Source organism: Nesoenas mayeri (genome assembly GCF_963082525.1).
Source record: "Nesoenas mayeri genome assembly, chromosome: Z".
NCBI classification, from domain to species: Eukaryota; Metazoa; Chordata; class Aves; order Columbiformes; family Columbidae; genus Nesoenas; species Nesoenas mayeri.
In genome coordinates, this window is record NC_137542.1 from 7,688,208 (window position 1) to 7,713,428 (window position 25,221).

Below are 25,221 nucleotides of genomic sequence, written 5' to 3' on the forward strand. Positions count from 1 at the left end.
TTCACAGCCTCTTTCTCACTTGGGCCTGGGACGTGATAGGGGATTTTGATCATTACTGGAGTTCAAACCTTACATAATGTTGTTATTTATAGTAAAGATGTATTTTTTCATAGTTTTTGCTGTGATAAATAGCATTTCTTTTTGCAATGCAGGGCCACAGTGTTACAGTCCCATGTTTGTCCTGCTACACAGCACCTGGTGGTGACACCTGTAAAACTTGCCAGCTTAGGTTTAGGTAGCAGTGCTGCCCTTTTGATTTTGGTAGGCTGTACTCGCCTGAGAAAAGTTAAATGCGAGCAAAAACGTGTATGGAACCCAAGTCCTGTTTGGTCATGTATCTGTATGCATATCTTTATTTATCTATATATTGCTGGAAGGGATTATGAGGGTCTCACAGGGATCCTTCTCTTCCCTCAGTAGTATGTTAATCTATTACATCTAATTAATGCTGAGCAAACTATTCGCAAAGAATAATTTATCAGACAAATGTAGCTGCTTTATGTGTTCAGGTAATATCTCAAACCGATGATTTTTTTCCTAGTTACTAATTATTCAATAGTCATCGGCACTTCTTGATAGAGGATACATCATTGAATTTTTGTAATTGATATATGCTGATAGATGAATTCATGTGGACATTTCTACAGGATTTGATATAACCTTTCAGCTCATTTTAGGAAATCATAAGAGACTGAATTTTAAGTTGTCTGAAAAAAATACAAAAATTCTTTGTACACAGGGTCAGAGTAAAACTTTTCAGTGCATCTTTTGATTTTTTTCAAGTACGAAAAGAATTATTTGCAATGAATTCCAAGAAGCTTCCGTGTGAAACATTATTCTACGAAAATGTGAAATCTCCCAAGTGCGGCGAAAGCAAACACACGGCAATTGTTGAAAGCGTGTTGCTGTGGTTTGCTGGCCTAACGAGCGAGACATCTGCCTGTCTGCTCGCAGGGTACACCCAGCCCACTGTCAACATGAGGTTCCCGAGGAACAAGAGCCCCCTCGCCCGCCTGGGCAGCTCCGTCCTCCCGCTGGGGCCGGAGGAGGCACCTCCCGGCCCCTACCGCCACTTTAGCCACGACCGCGAGCTCGCGTCCTGCACGGACAGCCGCCGTCTTTGCAGTTTCCCTTCGACACGTAGCCAGTTTTAAGCCGGCGAGCCGAGCCTGGGAAAGCCGAGGAGCTGGCTTGCTTTTGAGGCGTGTGACCGCCGCTGACACCGCCGCTAGCGCCGCAGCCGGGGCTTCCCGCCGGGGTCGCCCGATGGCAGCACGGCAGCGCCCGCCCGTCCGCCCCGCTCCGCTCCCCCGCCCGGGCGGCGGCTGGTACCGGCCGTCCCGCCCGCCCGGGCCTGCCGGGGGCGGGCCCTGCGCCGCTGCCGCCGCGCGGGGGCGGCCCCGCGCCTTCCGCTGGTCCCCGGGGCAGCGAGCGGGCGGGCGGGGCAGCCCGGGGACCGCGGCGGGCTGGGGGGGCAGGTGGCGCGGATGGTGCTTTGTAAAGGGGCGGGCGGTGGCTGCGCGGGCAGGCGCTGCTCTCGCTCCTCCTCCTCCGCCGCCTCCTCCTCCTCCTCGTAGCGCGGTGGCAGCGGGCAGGCTCCGGCCGCGGCCCCGCAGCTCCCCGCCGAGGCGGCGCGGCCTCCGCTCCCTCCTTCCTTCGGTCGCTGTCCGGCCCCGGCACGATGTCGGGCGGCGCAGCGGGCGCCCCCAAGCCTCTCCCGTCCTCCGGGCCTAAGTCATTGCGGGAGATGCCGCATCCCCTCGCCACGTCCAGCAGCGAGGAGATGGGGCCGGCGCTCACCCCCAGCCCCGACCTGCTCCTGCCCCGCAGCATCGCCGACAAGGTACGGACCGGGGACGGGGGGCCGCGGCATGTGGGGGCCCTCTTCTTTGGAGGGGGAACATGGAGAGGAGGGAGAAGGGCGGTGTGTGTGTCTGCCAGCCACATCCCCTTCCCCAGCTGCATCTCTCTCTCCTCGCGGGGAAATTAAGCCCTGGGCGCTGCTGACATCCACTGCAAGAGCCCGGGGAGAGAAGGGGGGAGAAGGCACCAGGTCGGGGGGCTGGAGGCATCGTGTCCCTCCGTGCGAGGGGCCAGCTGGGACACCAGAGCTCTCGCTCTCACCGGAGTGGGTGTGAGAGGCAAGACTTCACTGACTGTATCCTCCTGTGGCTCATACTCTCTACAGATGGGTATGAATGCTTCAGGAATTGCTTCAGCCCCCTCGACGCCTCCTTCCTGTAGCCCTCATGAGGAAGGCTTGGAGCTACCGTTGTTTCCTTACCACCGAGCTTGGCATCAACTTGTATGTGGTTGTCCTTTCCAGAACTGAGCTCCTTACTTGCTTCTTCACAGCAGAAAGGATGCTGTTGCAGCAGCATCTGTGCCTGCTTTCCCTTCCTTAGCACCGGCATGTGTCCACAGGACACTAGCGGGCTTTGCAAAGTGCTTTTTCTGTCTGTGGGCCTCGGATGTGATAATTCGTGAATGTGAAAGCAGTAGCGACAGCACAGCACTGCTGTTACATTAGTTACTCTTATAAGGACTTGCTATCTCTGTGGGCAGACTTCCTGAAATGTCTTAAGGTAGTATTTCCCGGGAGTAAGGGTTGCAAGGGGTCAGATCAGTTTGAAACTTCATAGTAAATGGTTCTGGGCCGGCTGGTGTGAACACAACGTGTTACAGAGCTGCTGGTGGCAAGAGGTGCTTCCTATGGCTGTTTTCCCCAGGAGCATGGAGCTGCTTCTGGGCAGGATGGACCGGCCAGCAGTAGCTGGTCAGATACGGTCCTGTGAGTCAAGGTAGTCTGGTCTCTTCCATGTGTCACCTTCTGCCGCCCTGTCACTGTGCTTTGCAGATTCAGCACAGGTTCCTGCCCAGGTAAGGTGGTCTTTCCTTGAACACTTGCCCACTGTTGCTCAAGCGAGGAGCCAGGCTTGCCTTCCCTCTGGGAACATATGCCTTCACCTAAGAAACCTGTGAAAGACTTGATTGCCCTCTGAGAGAAGGGGGTATGCGAGTAAGGTGGGAGTAGGAATTGTGGCCATCTTTTGTCTATGATAGGTTAGATATAATAATGTAACCAGGTGGCTGTCTGACCAGCCTGTAGGAATAGGAGTTGGCAGCTGCCTTCGTGTGCCTTCTCGCAGCTCAGGAGTGCGGCGGTGGTGTTGTACTCGCTGTCCATCCACACAGCTGTGTAGCTGGTAAGCAGCTCTGCTCTGAGGAGTAGCTCACACCCAATAACGTAGTTCCTCAGCTCCATTAAAGAGCTCTTTTTCTTTTGGAGCCCAGGAAAGCTCCTCTCTACTGTACTGCTTTGAGTTGTCTGAGAAGTGTATCATCAGGAGCAGTAATACATCTCTAGCCTCAAGCTGTGGTCAGCAAACTTGTCATCAACAGGAAAGTCCTTGCCCAGTTCTTCCACCAGCACCACAGGTGAAGTCCATCTTCTAATGTCTGTGTGTGGTGCTGTCTTGTTTTAAGCACTTGGCAGCACAGAAGTACTCTAAAGCCAACAGCAAAAAGAGGCTGAGGTAAGTGGTTTTCAGACTCACAAGCAGTTCTGTGGTTGACCTGGAAATGGCACTATGGTAATAAGCCTTGCAGAATAAAAGGATTTCCAGTAGGAAGAGAGCAGCATTCTTTTTTTTTTTTCCTCCTAGCTGAATTAGCAGAAAAAGCCAAATGTCTGATCCTTCTGACGAAAGGAGTCCAACAGTTCTGCTGTGCGAGGGATGACCCTTCTTCTGCTTAATACCTGAGGCACTGGCAAGAAAAAAAAAATGAGTTGACTTCTTTCTCACCTCAGGAAAAACTTCAGTAAGCAAACAAGTGTTCCTAACTTCAAGACAATAGTGAACTTCAAATGCTTGTATTGTGTATTGAGTAGTCTAGAGAGTGAGTATGGCATGTGGAGGTAAACAGGTAAAACTGCCTTTTAGATGGTTAGTGTGTCTCTTGGTCTTAATGTCTGTTGGTGGGCTACTCATCTCCTAAAAAGCTGGCTTGCTAATCAACTAACAATGTGTGGGTAGCTTCAATAGTTGGGTAACAGAGACAGGTCAAGTGTTCAAGTTTGATAGAGCTCTACAGCTGTTCTTTATTCATTCTTGAATAGGAGCTGTGCTCCTCTGTTCTCTTGACCTTTCCAAGGGCTTTTTCTGGAGAGTCTGGTGGAGTCTGGCACTGCAAGAGAAGTTTGGGTCAAAGTCTCCTGCTTCACAGTGTTTCTGAGTCAGTAAGCTTGTGTAAGGACCGCTGTCCATACCAGGCCTGTACTAGAACATCGCCCTGGCACAGAGATAGTGGCAGTGCCTGACCCTTCACCATGAAGTAGTTAACTCACTTTTTCTGGGTTCTTGTTACCTGCTCTGAGTGAATAATTCCTAAACATTGCTGTGAGATAGAAGTACCTAAGACTGAAATCCTCTGAGGGGAGAGAAGTGCAGGAGCCAGGGAACTCGTCTGCCCATAAAGCAGTGCTTCGATTTCCACTGCCACAGATATGCAGCCTGGAGTGGTTGAACCTCTGACGTTGCTGCTTTGCATTCTTTTAAGCATGCTTTCCTTGCTTTTTTGGAGCCGCTGAGTGAGAACACTAATTTATCCTGAGTCAGAGGAACCTGGAAGACAGGAACACTGCTTGTGTGTCTCCTGTTGTTTTTTGATTCAGACATGGGAACCATCTAGTAGCTTAGACCCTGTCTAAGTTAGAAGTCTCTTAAAGCTTTGGTTGCTGTTTAAGAACTGTGGCTAATGCTACCAGAAGAGCAGAGGTCATACGAAAAGGAAGGAAAACCTCTGCTGTTTTCTGTGGCTTCCCTGGTTCTTAGGCCCTATAAGTAGACTAGTCCCAAGTTTTCCAAATCTTATGACGAGAGCTGCAGAGCTTCCATGGTCTGAAACAACATCATCCTGACTTGTAGGAGAGAGCTGTTTTAGGAGGAAGGAAACCTTGGTTTCTGAGCAGCATCAAGCCTCTTGAAATGGACATTTCTGGCTAAGCACTTGGCTTTGACTGATACTGCAGCAAACACGGAACATTAAAGTGTAGATTTTTGTCTCTGAAATGTTTCTGTATTGGACAGATCTTTCTAGAGAACATTGTGTTTCCTTCAAGTCTAATTGCATAAAACATTGTTTGTCCTGATATGTGACCACCATGAGCTTTTTCAAGCTTATTCTGCCTTTACCCTTGCTAGCCTTCAAATAAGGAGAAAGCCTAAGCTGAATCTAAGCAGTACTGACCCCCTATTTGTTCTTTTTTTTTTTTTTTTTATTTGGCATTAGGTGGGAAAGAAACATGCTGGGGGAAGAATCTCCCAGGGTGCATGGCAGGGTCCATTGCAGAATTAGATGTAAAACTGAATTCTTTTTCTCTTACAGAGCTTTGGAAGGCATGCAAACTAACTGAGATCTGCTTTTCAGAGCAGATCCTCTGCAGAGGAAGGTGAGACAAATGTGGAAGTGTTAGTGTGGATTTCTCTCCATTTTTTTTTTTTTTCTTAAAAAAAAAAGGAAGTTCTGCTTGCTTGCATGTGACTACTAGACTCCAGTTCACTAGTTTGTCACTTTCAATAGCGAATCTGCTGTGTGCACAAGGACAAACACTTTGACACTGAGGACAAAAGGCAATATTAATGAGTTACAGGGCTTGCAGCAGAGGTGAGGAGTAGATGGTACTATGCTGTGTGACTGTACCCAAATGATTGTGGAAGTTTGATAAGACTGGGGATGCAGCCCCACTGAGGCTGTGCAGATTTAATAGCATGCTGCTAAGTGTTGGAAGTGCCAGGCTGTGCAGAATTAGAAGGTTTTCTGCATGGCTTACTCCTACTGTGGTCCTTGTAGTCCGTCTAGACTTGTATCTTCCTCGCAGGAAGATGCTGGCTGCTCCTGCTGTGCTCTGCCTTGAGACTGGTGGCTGCCTGATAAGGTCCTGACTCGCAGTACTGGTTTCTTACCTACAGCTCTGCAAGCGTTAGTATCCCACCTGTCACAGGGCTCAGACTCTCTTGTCCTCTTTCAGACATCTCTGACTACCTGATACTGTACTTGTGGCCACCTACCTGTAACATGTTCAGCGTTTCATCTTGGAGGTGCGCATGTCTTGTACTTCCCTCTGTTAACACTAGACAACTGGTGGCTTCAGGGCTGTTTTACAGGTAGTATATATCAGGCAGGGCTGATCTGGAATACCAGCCTTGCAATGAATGCATAGCTTGAATTCATGAAGTCGTGTAGATGGATGTTAAAACTCCTACTGCAAACTTCTGGTAACTGACTGAAAAATATTGCTTGCATGTGACTCCCTTGCTCATCTGCTTCCAAGCTACCAGTCTGGTGAACTTCTAGGCCTGTATTAGCACTGGATCAAGTATAAATACTTGGTGTGTTTGCTGGAGTGCTGTTACTTAGCACTCATATTCTGGAAGGGAGCCTGGCAGCTCTCCAACAAAAAATATACTGAGAGTCTGGAGCTCTACTTCCAGACTCCTTCGTTGCTAGTTTATAATTATTGCTCTTAACTTCATCCACCCACAGATGAAACCAGTTTGCAGTATAATCTGAAAGCTTAAAATAGACCTGCCTGAGCCTCTACAAACCTCTTCTTTCACTGACTGCATGAGAACTGTTGGACCAGCACCATGTATTGCTCTTAAAACAAGCTGGAGATAAATTCTTCATCTTGAGAGACTGAGGACTACAGAAAGTCAGGAGCTGAAATTGATGAACTTGTGGGACCATGTCAGTATGAATGAGTTGATCTCAGTTCTGATCTACAAGAATGCAAAACTGACAGCAGTGAAGTTGGGGCTGGAGGGCACCTCTGGATATCTTCTAGTCCAGCCCCTTGTTTTAGAGCAGAGCCAGCTAGAGCAGGCTGCCTAAGGTGCTATAAAACTAGATTTTTAATATAATAACTCTCTGGGGAACCTGTTCCTGCATCCAGTCACCCTCAATGCAAAATTTCTTTCTCACACTGAAGTGAAACTTCTGATATTTCAATCTGTGCACATTGTCTCTTGTTCTGTTGTTGGATCTGCTGAAAAGGGTCTGTCACTACTTTTTGGACATCCTCCCGTCAGGTATTTGTCTGTATTAATAAGATCCCCTGAGTGTTCTCCTCTCCAGGCCCTTGGCCTTCTTTGCTGTGAGACATGTTGTTGGCTCATGGTCAGCATTTCCACTGGGATCTGTTGTATGTGGAGGTTTTTTTTGGTGGTATGTTGGGGTTTTTTTGTTTGTTTTTCTGCCAAGCTGCTTTTCAACCAGTCACGCTCCAGCATGTACTGCTACATGGGGTTATTTCTGCCAAGTGCAGGACTTTGCATTTCCTCATGTGGAATTTCGTGGAATACCTGTCAGCCCGTTTCTCCAGCCTTTTGAGGTCCCTCTGAATGACAGCACAATCATCTGATATATCAGGCACTCCACCCTGTTCTGTACCCTCAGTGCACTTCTGAGGGTGTACACTGTCCGGTCATTTAGGTCATTAATGAAGGTGTTAAACAGTAGTGCCCCTATTACTGTCTGCAGGTGTACTCCACTAATGACTGCCCTCCAGATGGAATTTGTGGGATCACAGCCCTTTGAGCCCAGCGATTCAGCCAGTTTTCAGCCCACCTTGCTGTACATCTGCCTAGCTTGTACTGCCTCACCTTGTCTAGGAAGATGTTTTGGGAGACATTGTTGAAAGGCCTCTTGCAGTTGAGATGGACCACATTAAAGCTCTCTTCTTGTACAGTAGGTCAGTCATATGTTCATAGCAGGTATTGTGTTGGTTAAGCGTGACTTCCCTGAAATCCATACTGACCATCATGTCCTTCCTGTGTTTGGAAATGGTTTCCAATATTTGCTTGATCACCTTTCCAGGGATTGAGGTGAGGCTGACTGGCCTCCAGTTCCCTCTATCTTCCTTCTTGAAGACAGGAGTGACACTTGGTTTCTTCCAGTCCTCAGGAACTTCCTCTCATCACCATAACAAGGATAAGATAATTGAGAGTGGCATTACAGCAGCATCACCCATCTCGCTCAGCACTTGTGAGTCCATCTTGTTATGTCTGTCAAGTTTGTTGATATGTTCCCAAACCTGGTCCCCCCCAACTGGTGGTGAGGTTGCGTTGTTCCAGACATTGTCCCAGGGCTCAGGGGCCTGGGATTCCTGAAAGCTGGTCATTTCAGTGGAGACTGAAGCAAAGTACTGAGTACTTTGGTCTTACCCATGTCTTTTTTTGTCAGATCCTCTGCCCCATCAGGACTGCATTTTCCCTGTTCTTTGTTTTGCTGCTGGTGTACCTGTAGAAGCCTTTCTTGTTGCTGTTCTCATCCTTTGCCAGATTCAACTCCACTAAAGCCATCCCCGCATGCTCAGGCAGTGTGTCTCTATTCCTCACGGGTCAATTGTGCCTGCTGCTGCCTTTTTCTTATGCTGCCTTTTTATATTTGAGTTTAGTCAGGAGCTCCATATTCATGCATGCTGGTCTCCAGCCACCTTTGCTTGACTTCTCTGCTCACTGGGATGGATCAGTTTCAGGGCTGGAGAGGTGTTCCTTAAATCAATTAGTTCTCCTGGCTGCCTCTCCAGGGCCATGTGCCTTCTTCCTAGCAGATTTCCGAAGAGGCCAGAGTCTGAGCTTGTGATCCTGCCCTTTGCTTTCTCCTCTCAGGATCACAAGCTCCACCAGCTCATGGCTACTGTGGCTGAGGCAGACCCAAGCCTTCACATCCCTGACCAACTCTTCAAAGCATCTCCGCTAGTCAACTTATCAGTCACCTGTGTCAGGCAGTTGTCACCAATGCATTTCGGAAACCTAGATTGATGTCACCTCTGCTGTGTGGTCGCTCTAGCAAATGTTGTAGTTCAGGTTACCCATAAGGACCTGTGAATGTGAGGCTTCTTGCAGTAAATCCCTGTCCTTGTCTGCAGAAGAAGTACCTGAAGGACCCAGGAATATTGTGTTCCACCTAGGACAGTAGGATTGCTAGTTTGGTTGAATGATCCCCTAACTGTTTCAGAATTCACCTGTTGATGAAGCTGTTCTGGCTTCCTAGAAATCCTGTGGTTCTCTTCCCCCAGTAACTGCAATGAACAGGGAGGTTACATTGCACAGTAGGTGTGTGTTAAGTTGCTGAATGGTTCTTAGGCGGGGAAGCTTGAAGTACAAGCACTTGTCTGCCACATGCTTCATAAGCAGACCATCAACTCTCAAAGGCTGAGCTTAGTCATTGTCTCCGAACTCCAGTTTTGGATGGCTGTTTAAAGGAACTGCTGTCTGTTCTGTTGCACTGTCTGTGTGCACATGTGTGCATCAGGCAGCTCTTCTCTAGGCTCCTAGTTGAAAGGACTGACTTAAACTTGGTGTGGCTTTCAACTTGCTGTCAGTGCTCTACCCACAGCCAAGCTGCTGGCTGAATCCAGTCTCCCATCTTTCATCCCGGTGGTGACTAGTACTGCTTTCTCTCGCTGCTTCATCTCTCAAACCCATGATATCACTTGGGCAGGTTAATACCGTGGTATCTTGCTGAAAAGATGGTGTGCTTGTCTCCTTTTTGCTTGTAGCCAGTCTGGGGTTTCACAGTGTAGAAGCACATAGAAAAACACAGTTGCTTTCATTTATAGAAACAGGATTTTATTGGTAAGGGTGTTTTAATAGCATCTTGCAGTGTAGGTGCTCTAGCACTGTCAGTGGTCTCTATATGATCCACAGCTCCCCAGTACAGTGAGTGTCTCTGGAATTGACAGTTCCTGTCTCTTCTGAACAAGATGAAGGATAGCTAATACTTCGGGCAAACGCTTGCATCAACATAACTGTCTTAGTACTGTTACTTTTTTAATCTTTCCATCTGGTAAAACTGAGCATAGCTTCTACTGTATAACAGTATTATTACTTTGTGGTTGTTGTTTCATCTTAATGGAGGGAGGGGTATACTTTGAGGTTGAATTCGGTGTTGCACAGCTTTCATAATCTCTTCAACAGAATTGCTTCATACTTAATGAGACAGAGTATTAAAAACAGATATTCCAAATGTACGCAGAGAAACTCGGTTCTTCAGCTGGGTTTCAGAAGGCTGAGTCTTGGCAATAACTCATCAGCCATGGTGGAAAAAGTTATGCTTGGTGGTCGGAAAGAATCCTGCCGGCTGCCTGTGCTGGAATGGCTCGAACTTACCAGTGACTGGATGCTCTCTGAGCTCCTTCGTGGGCAGGAGGGGGTTGATTAAGAAGCTTTTTTACAGCTGTGTGGGCACATCATTCTCTTGTTGGTGCCTCAGGGCTTTGTGAAAAGCCTCAGGTGGCATGTCCCTGTTATTAATGATGGGAGGGGCAGAATATTAAGGCTTTCCTATTGACACACAGTAATCTAGGAGACATCAGTTCCTAGATTAACCTGCGAACTATTGTCCTGCTGTTTTCTAGGATTGTGGACTACGCTTGAGGTATCTCAAGCAGGTGTCTGGCACTAGGCAGTCTCTTCTTTATCTGAGTGCGGAGGTTGGTTTCCGTAAAGTAGGTCAGGAGACAAGATGATAGCTCTTACAATGCAGCAAGACTTAACGCAGCACTGCGTTATGAAAATCTGCTTGCAATACCTTAACTGCATCTTTGAGACTGTAACTTGCATGTGCTTTCAGTCTGCAGAAGACAATACACCAATTAAAAGTGGCATTTGATCTTGTGTGTTTCTCAGAAGTCATTTCACTGAGGCTTTTTTTCTGTTGACCTTGAGCAAGGTCTTAAATGCTGAACTGTACTGACTCCTTAAGCTGTGGCTGACTTGACTGCCTGAGCCTGGGTTGCCAAGCAGCTGAGACTCCAGGCTCTGGTGTATGGGGAATACTACTCCCATCACTAGGATAAAATGGGGCAGAAAGCTCCAAACTCCACCTCAGAGGTGGTAGCAGCTACAACCCTAAGGTAGAAGCTGAGTGAATTCTCAAAAAAATGTGGAGAGTGTGTTTCTTTTCCAGTTACTAAGGGCAATAGTTGACAGTAAGGTAGATGCCAGGAATACTGCAATGAGCGACTGAAGATGGAAAACCAGGCCAGTGAGCTGCAACTCTTCTAATGGGTTGGCATTCCCAGTGCCAGTCCAACTTAAATCATTCATTTACAAGACATAAATAGCAACTGGCTTTACTTGCTCCTCAAACTAAGGAGTTCAGACCCTACTGTGATGACGACAATCTTTCTGCCTGTCTTGGAAAAGTTGCAGTGATCTGCAGTGTTATTAGTGATGGGATGACTTACAGCATCCTCATTCTTAGTCTACGCTCAAACCTCAAGCTGAAGTCTGAAAAAACAAGCTCTTCTAAACCACCCTATTGCTGCATATCTGAAGAGAGTAGCTAGTAGCCTCTCAAAGCCAAAATACTAGCAAGGGGTGAAGCTTCTCTTTGTCACATCTACCAGGAAAGCTGTCACTACACTGGTCAAATGACGGGTCCTCATAGGAAAGCGCCTTCTACTGCTTGAATAGAACTTGCTGTATCCTTCTGAAGGGTGTCCTGGGGTATAAGACCACCTGTTTTAAAGTTGGTCCACATAGTTATCCTCACTTTTCCAGTGAGCTTGAGTGATGTGGTGCGTTCTTGAGAAGGATATGCTGCAGTGCACGTGTTGCTCAAGGGCAGAGAAGCTTCTTACCCCTTGCTGCTGGAGGTGATGTTATTATAGCAACAGCTGCCTCTGACTACCTGGGTGATGAAAGCCCTGATGTGTGGGAGCAGTAAGTGATAGGCTGCCCCAGACAATACTCAAGCCCATGCTTATATGGGTAGAACTGACTGGCACCTTTGTTGTAGCTCGTTAGATGCTAGTGTATGTCAAATGGGAAGTGAATATCTTGGATAATGTCAAGATGAAGCTGTGTTTTGAATAGTTGCCAAGAAAATCCCTGGAAAACGTTAATCAATACCATTTATTGCTAGCGATCAGCTGGCCTCTTCAGGATTTGTGTGCTGACTAGATTGCACCTGGATCAGCATATTTCATGTGAAGCCGTGTGTGCCAAACACCTGTGAGTGCCACAGTGGCTGAGAGGAGCTTAGGCCATATAAATAAAGTGTGTATCTATAGATAAATTAGTCTGTAGGTCTCTTGTCTTGTTTCTTCCCTCCATCAGTCTCTATAGATAGTTTTCACACTGTGATGAATTACTACGTGACTACTTTTCCTCACTTGCTCTCCTTAAAGCAGGGAGTGAAGTGGTCATACTGTGTGGGTGTGCGGTGTAGTGGTGTTTTGTCTTCTACTTTTTTTTTCATTCCAACAGATACACACTTTGTTTACTCTGCCCCTTTGGGAACAAATGCCTTTCTGATGGCACACGTCTTGTTTATCAGCAAATGTGATGAAGGGATATCCCTTATATTGCACCTGCATAAACAGACTCTGAGAGCTCCTCCAAGAGCACACTCCTCCAGCTCTTCCAGAGTTTCCCATGAAAACATGAGTTCTCCTCTTTGAATATCGCTCCTTTCTTTACTTGCGCAGTGATGTCTTGTCACTCTGACTTGTAATGAAACCTCCACTGATCCGGTGTGTTAATACAACTCATCTAAAACAGTGAGCATGAGGAAACCCACATCATAATGCAACGTGGAAGTGTATTCTTGCTTGTTTAATTGAGGTATTTGCTGGGATACCACAGTGCTTTCCAGCCTTTCTTCTCTCTGATCCTTTGAATCTGCTTACATTTAAAAAAAATATTACTGTTCGCTCTCAAAAACATCTCAGCCAAATTGGCCTCTTGACACTGGATACCTAGGTAACTGTTGATGTAGCTAAACCTACTTCTAGAGTGTGAACAGGCATAAACTGCTGCACGTTATGTCTGCAGAGCTTTAACACAAAGCTGTGTGTCTCTAGGAGAAAGCAGTTTAATTTGGACAAGCTTAACAAACTGTTCCATCTGTAATGAGATATAAATCTGGCTTCTTGGATTGGTGATGGCTCCCAATCATACACTGGATTCAAGTTTTCCTGTTCATGGTCTGATGCCTGGCTGCTGCTTTGCTATTTAGAAAGTCAGGACTCGGGGTCTGAAAACAAAGCTTTAAACAAAACAGTCGGTGTGTTGGGCTTGTTCATTAACAAGGTGATCTTTAGCATGTTAAAATGAATTGTGATGTTCCTGTGCACACAACTCTGCACAACTCTTCTGATGATAATTCAAGTCTTGTAACAAACTATTTTCTTGAAACGAAGTCCTTGTAGGTGGACATGGAACTTAACAGAGCTAGAGGAGAGTAACTGGAGACTTGACTCCAAAGGTCTACGTTTTCCTAAGTGTTTCTGAAGGTATCTATCTTCTGCTGCTTGTGGAGGTCTTTGAGCTCTGAAGATAGAGTGGAGTTGGTGCCCACTGCTTCCTACTGTAGAAGGAAGAAAGAACCTTTAGCTCTGCTAAAAGGTGCAAATACAAGTCTGCTGAAATGTTGAACTCTCTCGCATTCCTTTGGGTCACAAGCGCTTTTCTACTACTTTCTACAGCTTAAACATCACTGCACTAATCTTGCTGGACAGTTGCCAGGCTGGCTTTTTGTTTATGAAGATAAAGCTTTCTGTGAGGGCTCTAGTGCTCTGGAAACAGATGTAGGAGCTAACCTTGGATGTGGTTCTGTTTCTTCCTGAACAGTTCATCCTGTGGATGTGTTGAAATACCTCTTTTGATTTAAAATACCTTGCCACAGTAATGGAGCTATGGGATGTGGCAAGCATCCAGTGACTGCTCACACTTTCCCTCCTGTTCCAAGGATATGTGGAAGTACATGTTGGGTTAGCAAGAGTTAATAAGTCAGGAAAATGCATTACCTCTTTACGTTTTACCTAATTAATATCCTCTCCAAATAACAACATTTCATCTGCCAGATGCCTGCCCCCCCAAAGCCTTTTGAGCTTTTGTGTGCAAAGCAGCACAGTAAGGTGGTTTATTACTAATATTGAAGGACTTGCCTTAACTGCCTTAAAATATGTGCGAGATGCCACTCACGATCCTCATTTTAAGAGTGTAACCTGAGCCACATTTAGCTTTAATGCCATTTTGCACAGTTCCCCTTCCAGACTAGGAGAGGAGCCCATCCTCTTAAGGACTCTGTGCGAAGACACAGAACCAGACTGTATCAACAGATGGTCTGATGTGGTACTTGATACCTTCCTGCGACACCTCCCTCCTGCCCCTGTGCATAGAAAGGCTGACACTGAGCTGTTTTATAGCTGAGTCCCTGAAGACTTCAGCAACAGAGATAGGAGATGGCTTATTGCTCTTCCTGAAAATGCTCCTTGCAGGAAACGCTTCTGTGCCCACATTCATGCTCTGGTTAGTTTAACTACGATGACTTACAGGAAAAGAAACCACTAAGTAAAATAATCCATCCTGTAAAGCTTGGCTGTTAGGCTCAGGAAAGAGGTAGTAATCCCATGACATGCATGGGAAACTTTGGAAAGTGCTTCTGTCAATCATGTAATGTCTCCAAAGCTTGTTCCAGTGTTTCTCTGCCCAGCCAAAGTGCAAAGAAATGCTGTTCCAAGTATGATACCTCTATAAGCAAGAATGCTTCCAGGTCTTGAGTGGTACCAAACCGCATGCTGTTGCAATCAGGTGTTGCATCTGAAATTCTTATTTTTTCAGGGATACTGAGTAGTCTGTCTCCAGGCAATTCTGACCTTCTAGAAACACTGATTTGGGTGATGAGCTCCAGAACAAAGTTATCAGACTCACGGCTTGGCAACATGTACTATGACAACTAACGTGAGAGGAAATGGATCAATTTTTTTCATCTAGTGGATTTTTCTTTGTTAGATGGGCAGAATACCAGTGTTACTGCTGGAACTGTAGATGTGAGCCTTGGACCAGATATGCATGGCCCATTAGAGTTTGGGACTTTCCACCCAACACTGCAGAGCTCACAGACTTTCTGCATAATACCCTCCAGGGCTAGGAAGTAGAAACCTGAGTTTGTCTTCTCAGCACCCAGCACTGTCCCTCCTCTGCTGATACATTCGCAAGTAAGAGCAAGAAGTATTCCTTCTGATTTGAGCTTAAGCTATTTTGCTCTTAAAATAGCCTTTACCTTGCAGTCTGATTCTAAGTGATTAATATAGTGGAAAACACTGACCTCTTCTGAGGGTATAATCTTGTTCCTTGTGAGTACACCCACACATACTGTACTCTCCTTCCCATTAACTGGAGAGGGATGTCAGGAGCAATGTTGAAGTATATACGTGTAACCACTTGCCCCTTCCCACGAGGGCAGATCCAGCCTTAACAGTTGATTCTCACAGTTCTGTCAAGCTGCATCTTAGCACTGTCTTGTTTGTGGATCAACATAGAAATGTGGTACTTCATCCTGGGAATAAATAGGGGTTTTGGAGATGTAAACTGTGGGTTTTTAATTTTTTTTTTTTTTTTTTTAACCTTGTAGAGCAAGACTGCCTTTTATATTCCCTCCTCTACTGTGTCCTGAGTGTTCTCCCTTCTCTGCAGCCTGGATCCCCATTTTGGTTATTCTTGCCTTCAAGTAGCTGCCCAAAGACAAGTGCAAGAGGAGGGGACATGCAGTATCTCTTCTACCTCAGATATGTATAGGAAAACGAAGGTGACTTGTAGTAAACAAGGTCACCTTACTGATGCCTGGTAGAGAATAAAACTGAACATCTATCAAAGCAAAGCAAATGCCTTTTCTTCCGTTGTTCTCTGAAGAGAAGTTTAGGTATTTGTGTACAGCTGGTATTGGATAATAGTCTTGTGTGGACTGAGGTTTCCCTGTACAGATGCTCAGTGAGATCTTCTGCTGGATATGATACTATGCTGTCAGTGGCAGGTGAACTGATCTAGGTAGGCTGGAGGATGCAAAGGTGCTTTATCTTCATGCAGAGCTGACCTGTACAGGCCAGTAGCAGAGGACTCTGTCAGGAAAACTACCTGCTTTCAAAACTTTATGGTATGAGACATGTAATGCTATGAACAGGTCTGTGAAAGACAAGTTAATGCAAGCTTTTATAGTGTTCTTGGGAATACTTAAATCTAAACTGTTTTAGTTTTCTAGTCACTAGCAGCAATTCTACTGTGGCTTATTGTCATGTATTGAAGGTACGACTGTTCCAGAAATCAGCTGCAATCTTTGTGTGGAATCATTGTCTCCTTGATGTGACTGTATCAGTTGTTGTGTGTCTCTGGGAAACAGATGGCAAAGAGCAATGGAATGCCTTGAAACACAAGGAGAGAGAAGTGAAGCAGTGAGGCTCTAGGAGTAGTAGAGGCCTGGCTCTCACTGCTGTCTAATACTTGTTGAATGAGAGCCAGGCACTTGCAACATTGGGTGGTTTCAGGCTAACCCTTTTCAGAAGTGAGTTTATCTGTGCTTGGAAGACCTAGCTGAACAATATATTCCACTCTCTTCATGGACTGCTGCTTAGATAGCAAAGCTGTCTGGTTACTCTGTTCCCTTGCTAAGGCAGGACAGGTAAAAACTAACATCTGGTTTGTAGCAGCAGTTGTATTGACTAGCTGCGTTTAACTTCAATAGGAGACTGCATGATCTTCACTTGACAATAAGGCATTTTAGACCCCTTTTTAGCCTTCAGGGATTGAATCCTGGATGCTTTTGCTGGTGTGTGCTTCTGCTTTGGGGGAGGCTGCCATCCAACAGACTGAATACCAAGCTCCTTAGATTTTACTTTATTTGGATCCAAGCTTCTCTATAAATCCAGAGTCCTGGAAAATCTCCTGGGAGAATGAAGGAGGGAGAAGATGAGATCAGCTGGAAACTTCCCAGCTTATTTTGCATTTCATATGCAGGCTTCAAATCTATAAAATTCAGCTGAATTTTATAGGACTTGGATGAAGTGAACTTCTTGATTTAGTATCTGTTTCTGAGCAGGCAAACTGGTCAAGGTGTTTGGACTGCATGATACAACAGAAGAATGTGAAGCTGCCTCCTTACCAGATAGCAGCCTGCATAGTTGGCAGGGCTCATGCATTTCCAACACAGACAGTTAGTTCCTACTTGGCCTGCACTGAAGGAAACCAAGTGTGTGCTGCTAGAGTCATCTCATGTCAGACAGTCATAAATTTGGGTATCTTGAGGAATACTGCAAACTCCATAGGAATGTGTGAGGAGTATGCCTGTAGGTGAGTGTACAGCTGTGCACAAAAGCCTAATACTTAAATAGTAGTTTGTGAACCTGAAGGTCTGAATGTGATAATATTTCTGCTATAGGCTATGATCCTTGCCTTGCTAGACCTTCACCTACCAAGCTTCAGCAGGTGACTAAGCTATGAGGCTAACCTGAGGAGGTGAGGGACAGTGGCTAAGCATCTTTGCTTTAGAAAAAGCTTTGAAATTTGAGGAAATATTCATGGATACTCACCAAGACTTGAAGAATGTCTCAACAGAACCTGTCGTCCATTCCATCTCCCTGGCTGCCAGAAGCAGCCTCCCCTCCTCCTTGCTGTGGGACTGTTCAGATTCACAGCGGGCTGACTGTACAGGTGATGTGACAAAAGCCCTTTTTTTTTTTTTTTCTGTAAAGAGCTTTGTGAGCAGTAGGTACCTACTGGGACTTGGACTATATTGATCTCTGATAATGGAGACAGCTGCTTAGAGCAGTGTATGAGCAGCTACTTGGTGGACTAAAGGTGAAGCTGATGCATGACTCCATGGCACTGAATTCCAGCTCTTTGTTCTACAGAGCAGTTAATACTACCTAGTATTTCAAATGCTTGCAGATATGATAACTATGCTGACAGGCAGAAATGCAGGTGGCTGCAGATCTGCTTTCCTGCTAGGCTCTGCAGGACATACCCTTCTCCCTGTGGTAAAAGCAGACCAGAACAGATGCAGCTTCGCTTCACTGATGGCAAAAAATCCCCCAAGTCCCATGGAAGAAAGCCAGTGCCAGTTACTGTGATGAGGAGGTGCTCTGCTGAAAGGATCATAGCCTGAGACACTTGGATTTCTAGGCCATCTGCTATAATGCTTCAAAGTCTACCTCTTTTCTAGTAATAGCGTAAGACTTCAGCAAACTGATCCTGCCTACTGTTAAACAAAGCTTCAGCAGTCATGAGCGTTGTTCCCTGTGCAGTTAGCTCAAAGGCTTCACCTGGTAAGAAGGACAAATGGTTGGCTTCTAACTTGGCTTTCAACTGCTGAAAACTGGCCAAGTAGCAGGGCATGATGCCAGCTGTGATTACCAGGGGATGGTTCTGCCACCACAGTTGAGGCAGTAGCAGCACTTGCAATGTACACATTCTCTGTCCTTTCCCACTACGACAGCTAGCAGCCCTTCCTGCTCCTAACCAGAGTTGGTCTAGAAGCATTACTTGATCTAGATCTGAGGTGTTTCATCCAAAGCTGAGATCAGGCAGAACTATCACAGTGTTTATTTAAGACCTGAGACATTCCACAGGACCCATGACTTCAAGAGCACACTTGAGTAGATTGGAGAGGATTCCAGCCTTTGCAAACCTGTGTCCTGCTTAAAAAGTGCAAGAGATGCTAGTATAATACTGTTACCTTGCAACAAAATTGGTGAGGAAAGCTTCTAACTTCATACAAATGACTCCATCTTTGGTCCTTTCTCCAGTTGTTCTGACACCTTGATGCAGAGTTTTCCTATTTTAAGCAGATTCCATTACATTCTTTAAGCTGTCTTTTGGAAGGGTTTCGTTACAGGCTTTTGAGATCTCCTGTGTAATCAGGCTTAAGCTGTTTCCACAAGTTGTTTCCATACCAGAAGCTTAGAATTTGACTGGCTACAGTTCTGGCACAACCTGTCTTATATTAATGCTTATTGTGCATGGGCAAGGAAGAGCTGTCTTTTCCTTTTGGAAACAGGAACAGATTTTCCTACAGATACTGCAGTGTCCCAGGGTTTGCTTTGCTCTTTACTCTGCTCAGCCAAATTCTTGTGTCTAGCTGAACTGCAGATTTTATGAAGCCATCTCCTGTTGCTAATCTTATCCTATCTTCTGCATATTCTGTTTGTGTAACTCCAACGGAACTCCTTATCTGCTGAGTTATTGTGGCATTGCTTCTTCCTGTTGTATGTGCTCCTGCTATGTTGAGTCTGAGCCAGATGCTTGTATAGTTAGAGCTGTCTACTTCGTGTATGAGCTGGCAAGCAGTGCCACGCTCATCCTGCTCTTTTGCCCTCCTAAGAGAGCACTTGAGTGAGCCTTCCACTTAACTCTGAAATCTCTCATCTGTTGGCAACCACTTCTGAGCGTTAGCTGGGAGAGTGTCTTCCTACAGAGACGTTAGATGCAGTAGTTTAGATTACCCCTTTCCCAAAATGTTTAGGCTAAAGCATTACTCTCTCTTCTTCATAAGGCAGTCCTCAAGGTAAAGAGCAATATACCTCAGTTCCACAGGACCAGTGGGCTGTCTATAGAATCCTAGTGCTCCCATGATGGGTTTGACGAAAACTGGTAGGAACTTAGCCCTATTCTTAGCCTTTGTCACAGACACACCTTCATAAGTAGCTTTAACTTGAAGCTCTCACCTGTGATTCTGAACCCCTGAACAAAGCAAGACTTCTTTTGAAGGCAGGAGTTAGCCTTGTCCAGCCGGAACTTAAAACACAACTGCACAAGGAATACTGATGGACAAACAGGATCTCACCCAAACAAGATTGCTTTTCTGTGATTACATGTTTCATTTAGCCATTTAAAAACAATGTGAAGCTGAGACTGAGTAGTAATTCTAAAACTGAAACACTTGCAGTTAATGTGCTGCTTAGCTATAGTGATGTTTCTCTGTCTAGCAACTAGAAGAAGCTTTGTCCTTACAAGGGAAACACTGTGGATAAAGCTACTCTTGTGCCACTAGTTAAACAAAAAACCTCCTCTTTTCTCTGAAAAGGAGAGCCATGGGTTTTGGGGACTTTATAATACTGTTGTCAGATGTTCCTACATATACTATACAACTTGTCACATGCTGTCAGCTCCCTCTGCTACAAAACCAGAGCAGAGAGTACATGTGAAGTTGTTGTGATATTTATGCAAATTGGAGTAATCGCTAGCTGTATAGTTGGTCTATATCAAAGTGTGAGATTTGAAGGGTGTAGGAATGTACCAAATTGGCTATAAAGGTGTGTGGTGGTGGTTTGGTGTGTGTTTTTGTTGTGTGTGTGGTTTTTTTTTCCTCTCCTGACTGCTGAGTCAGTTTCAAGGAATTACAGACTTCCCAAACCCTTGTACATCTCTTCCTAAAATAGCCACTTGCTGATTCTTTTCGCCTCTGTCTTCCCTACATGCTGGATGATCCTCTGCAGTTGGGAGGATGGGAGGAAGGAACTCTCCAAGCAAAGCACAATGTTTTCATTGGCGTTAGGACTCCAAAAGGGAGCTGTGCAGAGACACTGTGGTGCTGGGGTGTATGATCTGTGACTGTGCGATGATGGCAATCCAGGCTGCTGCCAACATGTTTAGAAGTGAATGGACTGGATGGGAAGCCTCTGGTACAGGTTTGCCCTCCTTCCTCTACCATGGGAGTCTCCAGAGGTGAAGTCTGACTGCATTCCACTCAACCGAAGTGTTACCACTTTGCCTGAAGCATGTCTTATAAGTAGGTCTCTTGATTTGCCTAGCTGTTTTGTTCTCAGAGTCCAAGTTGATTCAGTCTCAGCAGGAACTGTTGGTTCAGCGATACTTCTACTTTCTCATGAACAGAAACCAGGTTTCTCCCTGCTAAGGGGAGGGATGGTTCTAATGTGTTTTCTCTTCAACATGTGGAATGGTAGAATGACCTAATGCTCAAAGCCCATACCTTAGGGCATTGCCCAGGTGTCCTGGAAAAGGGTGATCCTTGGAGCTGCTGAAATAAATAGCCGTTGTAATACATCAATGAAGTGTGTCAGTGGCATCTTTGAGAATACTGTGCCTTATAGTGAATCTGTGCACTTAAGAAAAACTTGCTGTTTTTTCCTCTCCAATACAGGATCTCAGTCTACCCAATGGCACACCTGTGGACACTTCTAGCCCGGCCTCCTCCTCATCCCTCCTCAACAGACTACAGCTGGATGATGACTTGGATGGGGAAACTAGAGACCTCTTTGTTACTGTTGATGATCCCAAAAAACACGTGTGCACAATGGAGACATACATCACATACAGGGTTACAACAAAGGTACAACGCATCTTTCCTAGTACTTTTTTTTTGGGGGGAGTTTTTATCAGGGCATGTTCTGGATGTTTTTACCTTGCATTGTGTTTCCTGATCTAAGGACAAGAACTTAGTGTCTTGGAGTACCTTGTGTTGAATGTGTGACTTACACTGTTTCTCCAAAAATAAAATGGGGTCTTACATTAATTTTTGATCCAAAATATGCTTACATTTTACATGTATGGACACTGCCTTGACACTACTTAAGATGACCTTTTTTATGAACTGTAACTCAGGCTTATTTTTGGAGCAGGGCTTATATTTCGAGCATCCTCAGAAATCCTGAAAAATCATGCTGAGGCTTATTTTTGGGATAGGTCTTATTTTTGGGGAAGCGGAGTAGCAGAACTGTTACTATTTCAGTATATGAAACTATGCAAAACTTTTAATGTGTCAGCTTAGATTTTTGTCTCTGGCACTTAGAGCTGTTTGTAAACTTGCAAGGCCAGTTTCTTTCAGTAACTTGAAAGTTTGTTCATATGAAGTAACCTGACACTCATTTGGTTTGAGTTACCTTCCCTGAAGCAAAATGTGCCTTGTTCTTGCTTCACTGTTGATCATCTCACATTTTGTGTCTGTTCTTCTCTGAAATACTTTAGGCTTATTGTTGTGTTTACCACACGTTCTCTGTCAGCCACTCACCTAATGTTGATCCTCAGCTGTAAGCTGGATTCCCTGCGGTTTCTGGTACAGAAGGCTGTATGGCTGCTGCTAGAACTCAGTAGCGTAAGAATGGTACTGCCTACCAAAAGAAATATACTAGAGATTTTTTCAGTATGTGTTGTGGTTCACTCATTAATGCAATATTAAAGTCAGCTGAAAAGTCCACTGCACTTGCAACTGGGATGTTGATTCCTGTTAACTAGCTCGTTCTCATTAGTGTTAGCTCTTAGGTGATGTTAACATATGTTTTGGACACTTGCAGTTACCTAAGGCAAAACGTATTCACTAACTTTGCTAGGAATATACTTGATCCACTTGTCTGAAAAGATTAACATTCCTCTGGCCTGCTTAGATGGCACTATATACTGGAGAGAATGTTTTCCTTTGAGATAAGGAAGCCTTTACAGGCCACAGATGTGTTTTTTTTCAAAATGTCTACTCCATATTTCTGCTTTCAGGCTGCATGGGATAAAATGTGATTTATCTAAAATAGTAGCTATGTCTTACTGCACCCTTAATGTAGGCCTGTATTTTTTTTGTTGCTCTAAGTGTCTTAATCTTGCAAGAAATGCCACCTCTTAACTACTAGAGAATGCTAAGATGTATTGTAGGAAACTTTTCTACTTGAAGCAACTTAGCCTGCTGTGGTTACACTATTAGAAGGAACAGGAAGCACAAAATAAGATGCAGCTTTCCACAGACTAATGCCTGTAATTGGCCGAAGTTGTTTCTCCCTTAAATTAAGACCTGGTTATTCCATCAATATAAAATACCTCTTTGCAGTGGCACCCTAATCACGTTCTTCTGCTTGGAAACCTGTGTTTGTAACAAGGGATCGCCTCTTAAAGCAGAACTCTGGAATGTGGATTAAATATTTACTGAATGTAGATCAGACGTATTACCCAATGGTGTCTCTTTTAAATTAAAAAAACCCCTCGTCCTGTACTCCTGATTTTGTATACCTATGTGTCTGTTAATACTTGTTTTACTTGGGATCACACTGTAGCACACAAATCTGCTATCTTGTAGCAGTACAATACTATTGTGTAACAGTGCATGATTTATTTTTATCAATCACTATAAAAGCCTCCGATCTTCAGGTTTATTATTCCTGTAAACTTCTGGGTAACCTCAAGGGTCAGCACCTCTAGCACGATCTACCATTGTTTAACAAAAGGCTGTTTGGAAGACTAGCAGTATTAATGGTCTAATTAATTCTTGCCATACAAACAAGACCTCTTTGATGCCATGCTAATTGCCCAATCAGCTGTTGTAGCTGAAGGCAGTAATTAAACATGACAAAAAAACTGCACAGGGGTAATCCCTGGACAGTGATGAGAATCGGCGTTGATGCTTGCACCTCTAGGTTGCAGGGCGAAGTTTCATAGGAGACCTTGCTCCTGTCATCAGGGTAAGGTCACACTTTCCCACCACCTCCCTTGCAGCCTTGCATGAGTGGGGTTTGAGACCTGGATCTGGCTGAGGAGGCAGGGATGGCTGCTGATGTTGTTTCTCCACTGAAGAATGCTACTGGAACATCGAAGGTTTGGATAAACGTAGGTCCTAGAATGAGTTATGCGGAAGACTCCCTTGCTGTGAGAAGCAGCATCACCAGTTGTAAGAGTGGCACGTGACTGTTGGTGCTGCGATGTGCACTTGTGGCTGTGACTGGACACCACTGTAGGGTAACCTGACCACAGGCTTGCTTTTGTGTTTTTTTTCCTTTATTTAGAAAGGTCCTTCATTGTAACAGGAAAAAAAACCAAAACAAAACAGAGGAGTCTTGCAGTATGCCCCAGACTTCTCATCTTCCAATACTTTTGTCAGCAGGTGGTGGTGGCTGGGGAAAGGTCCGAAACATTTGGTCCAAAACAATAGCTTGCAGGGAAGCTGAGAATAAAGCTGAGTTTACTTGATCCTGCTTGTGCCCCCATTTTCACAGCTTCCTGATAAGATCCAGGTAGTATTCACCAGCCTGTCTTCTGGATAAATGTATTTAAAGAATGTAATAGAAATCCCCAAAATAACAGGGACAGTGATTCAGACCTGCCTCTTTTCACTCATATCCTGTTTTCTTCTTGTTAGCAGCTGTTTTCTTATATAGGAAGGCAAGTGAAGCCAAAAAGGCAAGTGAAACTTATGCTGGAATGTAATTGGTCTTGGCTGTGATGACTGAGGTGTCTTCTGGTGTTCTTGGTGATATACCTTTGTTCTCTTCAGATAGACTGATGTGTACACTAGGGGGATTTTATGAAGCAGATCTTTCTGAGGAGGGAGTGTGGGGGAAGTAAAGTTTACCTTTATGTTATGTAGTTGTCTCTCCTGAGGGAAATGTAAGTAATTGTACTTTTAACTTTGCTCTTGTTGAACTTTCCAGGATGACAAGGCCGCCTGCTGTGCCTTTTCCCATGGAGGTCTGAGCAGCTGTGTGCCATTCCTCAGGGTCATGCAGTTACTCTGCAGACTTGGAGGGATAGGGTTTCAAACCTTTCAAACCAGTCAGTACTAAAGTGGAGATCTTGTTTTGCTTTTTCCTGTCCATCTCCTTGTGCTTCAGTGCGTGCACTGAGTAGATTACTTGAGCACGTGAATCAGCTTGAACCCTAGAGAGGAGCAGGTGTAAGTGATGTGATTGCCTTTTCAAACACGCTGAACTAGAGGCAGACTAAACTACGACCTGCTAAGAACAGCCACCTTGCTTCCTTTCCCCCTCTGCTGTTCTCCCCTTTTCCTAGTTGAAGATTTCTCTGAAGTAGCAACATGATGTAGAATCCACAAGCAGGTGTAGCAAGTAAGAGACTAGAGTGAGGGTGCAAAAATACTTTAATGTAGTCATCATGGGCTAGCTTTAGGTTCTGCTGTGAACTGCTTTCAAAAATCTTACACAAGACCAAGAGTTGGTGATTGCCTTAATATTACTTCAAGTCAAAACTATTCTAACAGAGATAAAAGTTGTCTGTAACCTTTCCTGCTTTCCAGTAAGTAAAACTTATCCTGGAATACTGCAGTGCTGGGTTAGTGAAATGGTGCTGGAGTCTTCAGTAAATCATTGAAAATGCCTGTTATGTGGCAGATCAGAACCTCGCAAAAAGGGCTGAAAGGGTCTCTGTGCTGGGTCTGGCTGAGGAGGCAGGGATGGCTGCTGATGTTGTTTCTCCACTGAAGAATGCTACTGGAACATCAAAAGTTTGGATAAACGTAGGTCCTAGAATGAGTTATGCTGAAGACTCCCTTGCTGTGAGAAGCAGCGTCGTCACCAGTTGTAAGAGTGGCACGTGACTGTTGGTGCTGCGATGTGCACTTGTGGCTGTGACTGGACACCACTGTAGGGTAACCTGACCACAGGCTTGCTTTTGTGGTTTTTTTCTTTTATTTAGAAAGATCCTT

The 25,221-nt window shown here is 45.1% G+C and overlaps 1 protein-coding gene across 1 annotated transcript in view; it reads left to right on the forward strand.

Moving 5' to 3' along the window:
* The first annotated feature begins 1,517 nt into the window (after positions 1-1,517).
* The window catches only part of SNX30 (sorting nexin family member 30), a 48,481-nt gene continuing 24,777 nt past the window's right edge, over positions 1,518-25,221 (forward strand). Inside the window, exons 1-2 of the mRNA XM_080362231.1 lie at positions 1,518-1,843; positions 20,947-21,135. Of these exons, the coding sequence (XP_080218357.1) occupies positions 1,682-1,843; positions 20,947-21,135 (351 nt within the window). The 5' untranslated portion in view covers positions 1,518-1,681. The remainder of the gene's footprint in view (positions 1,844-20,946; positions 21,136-25,221) is intronic.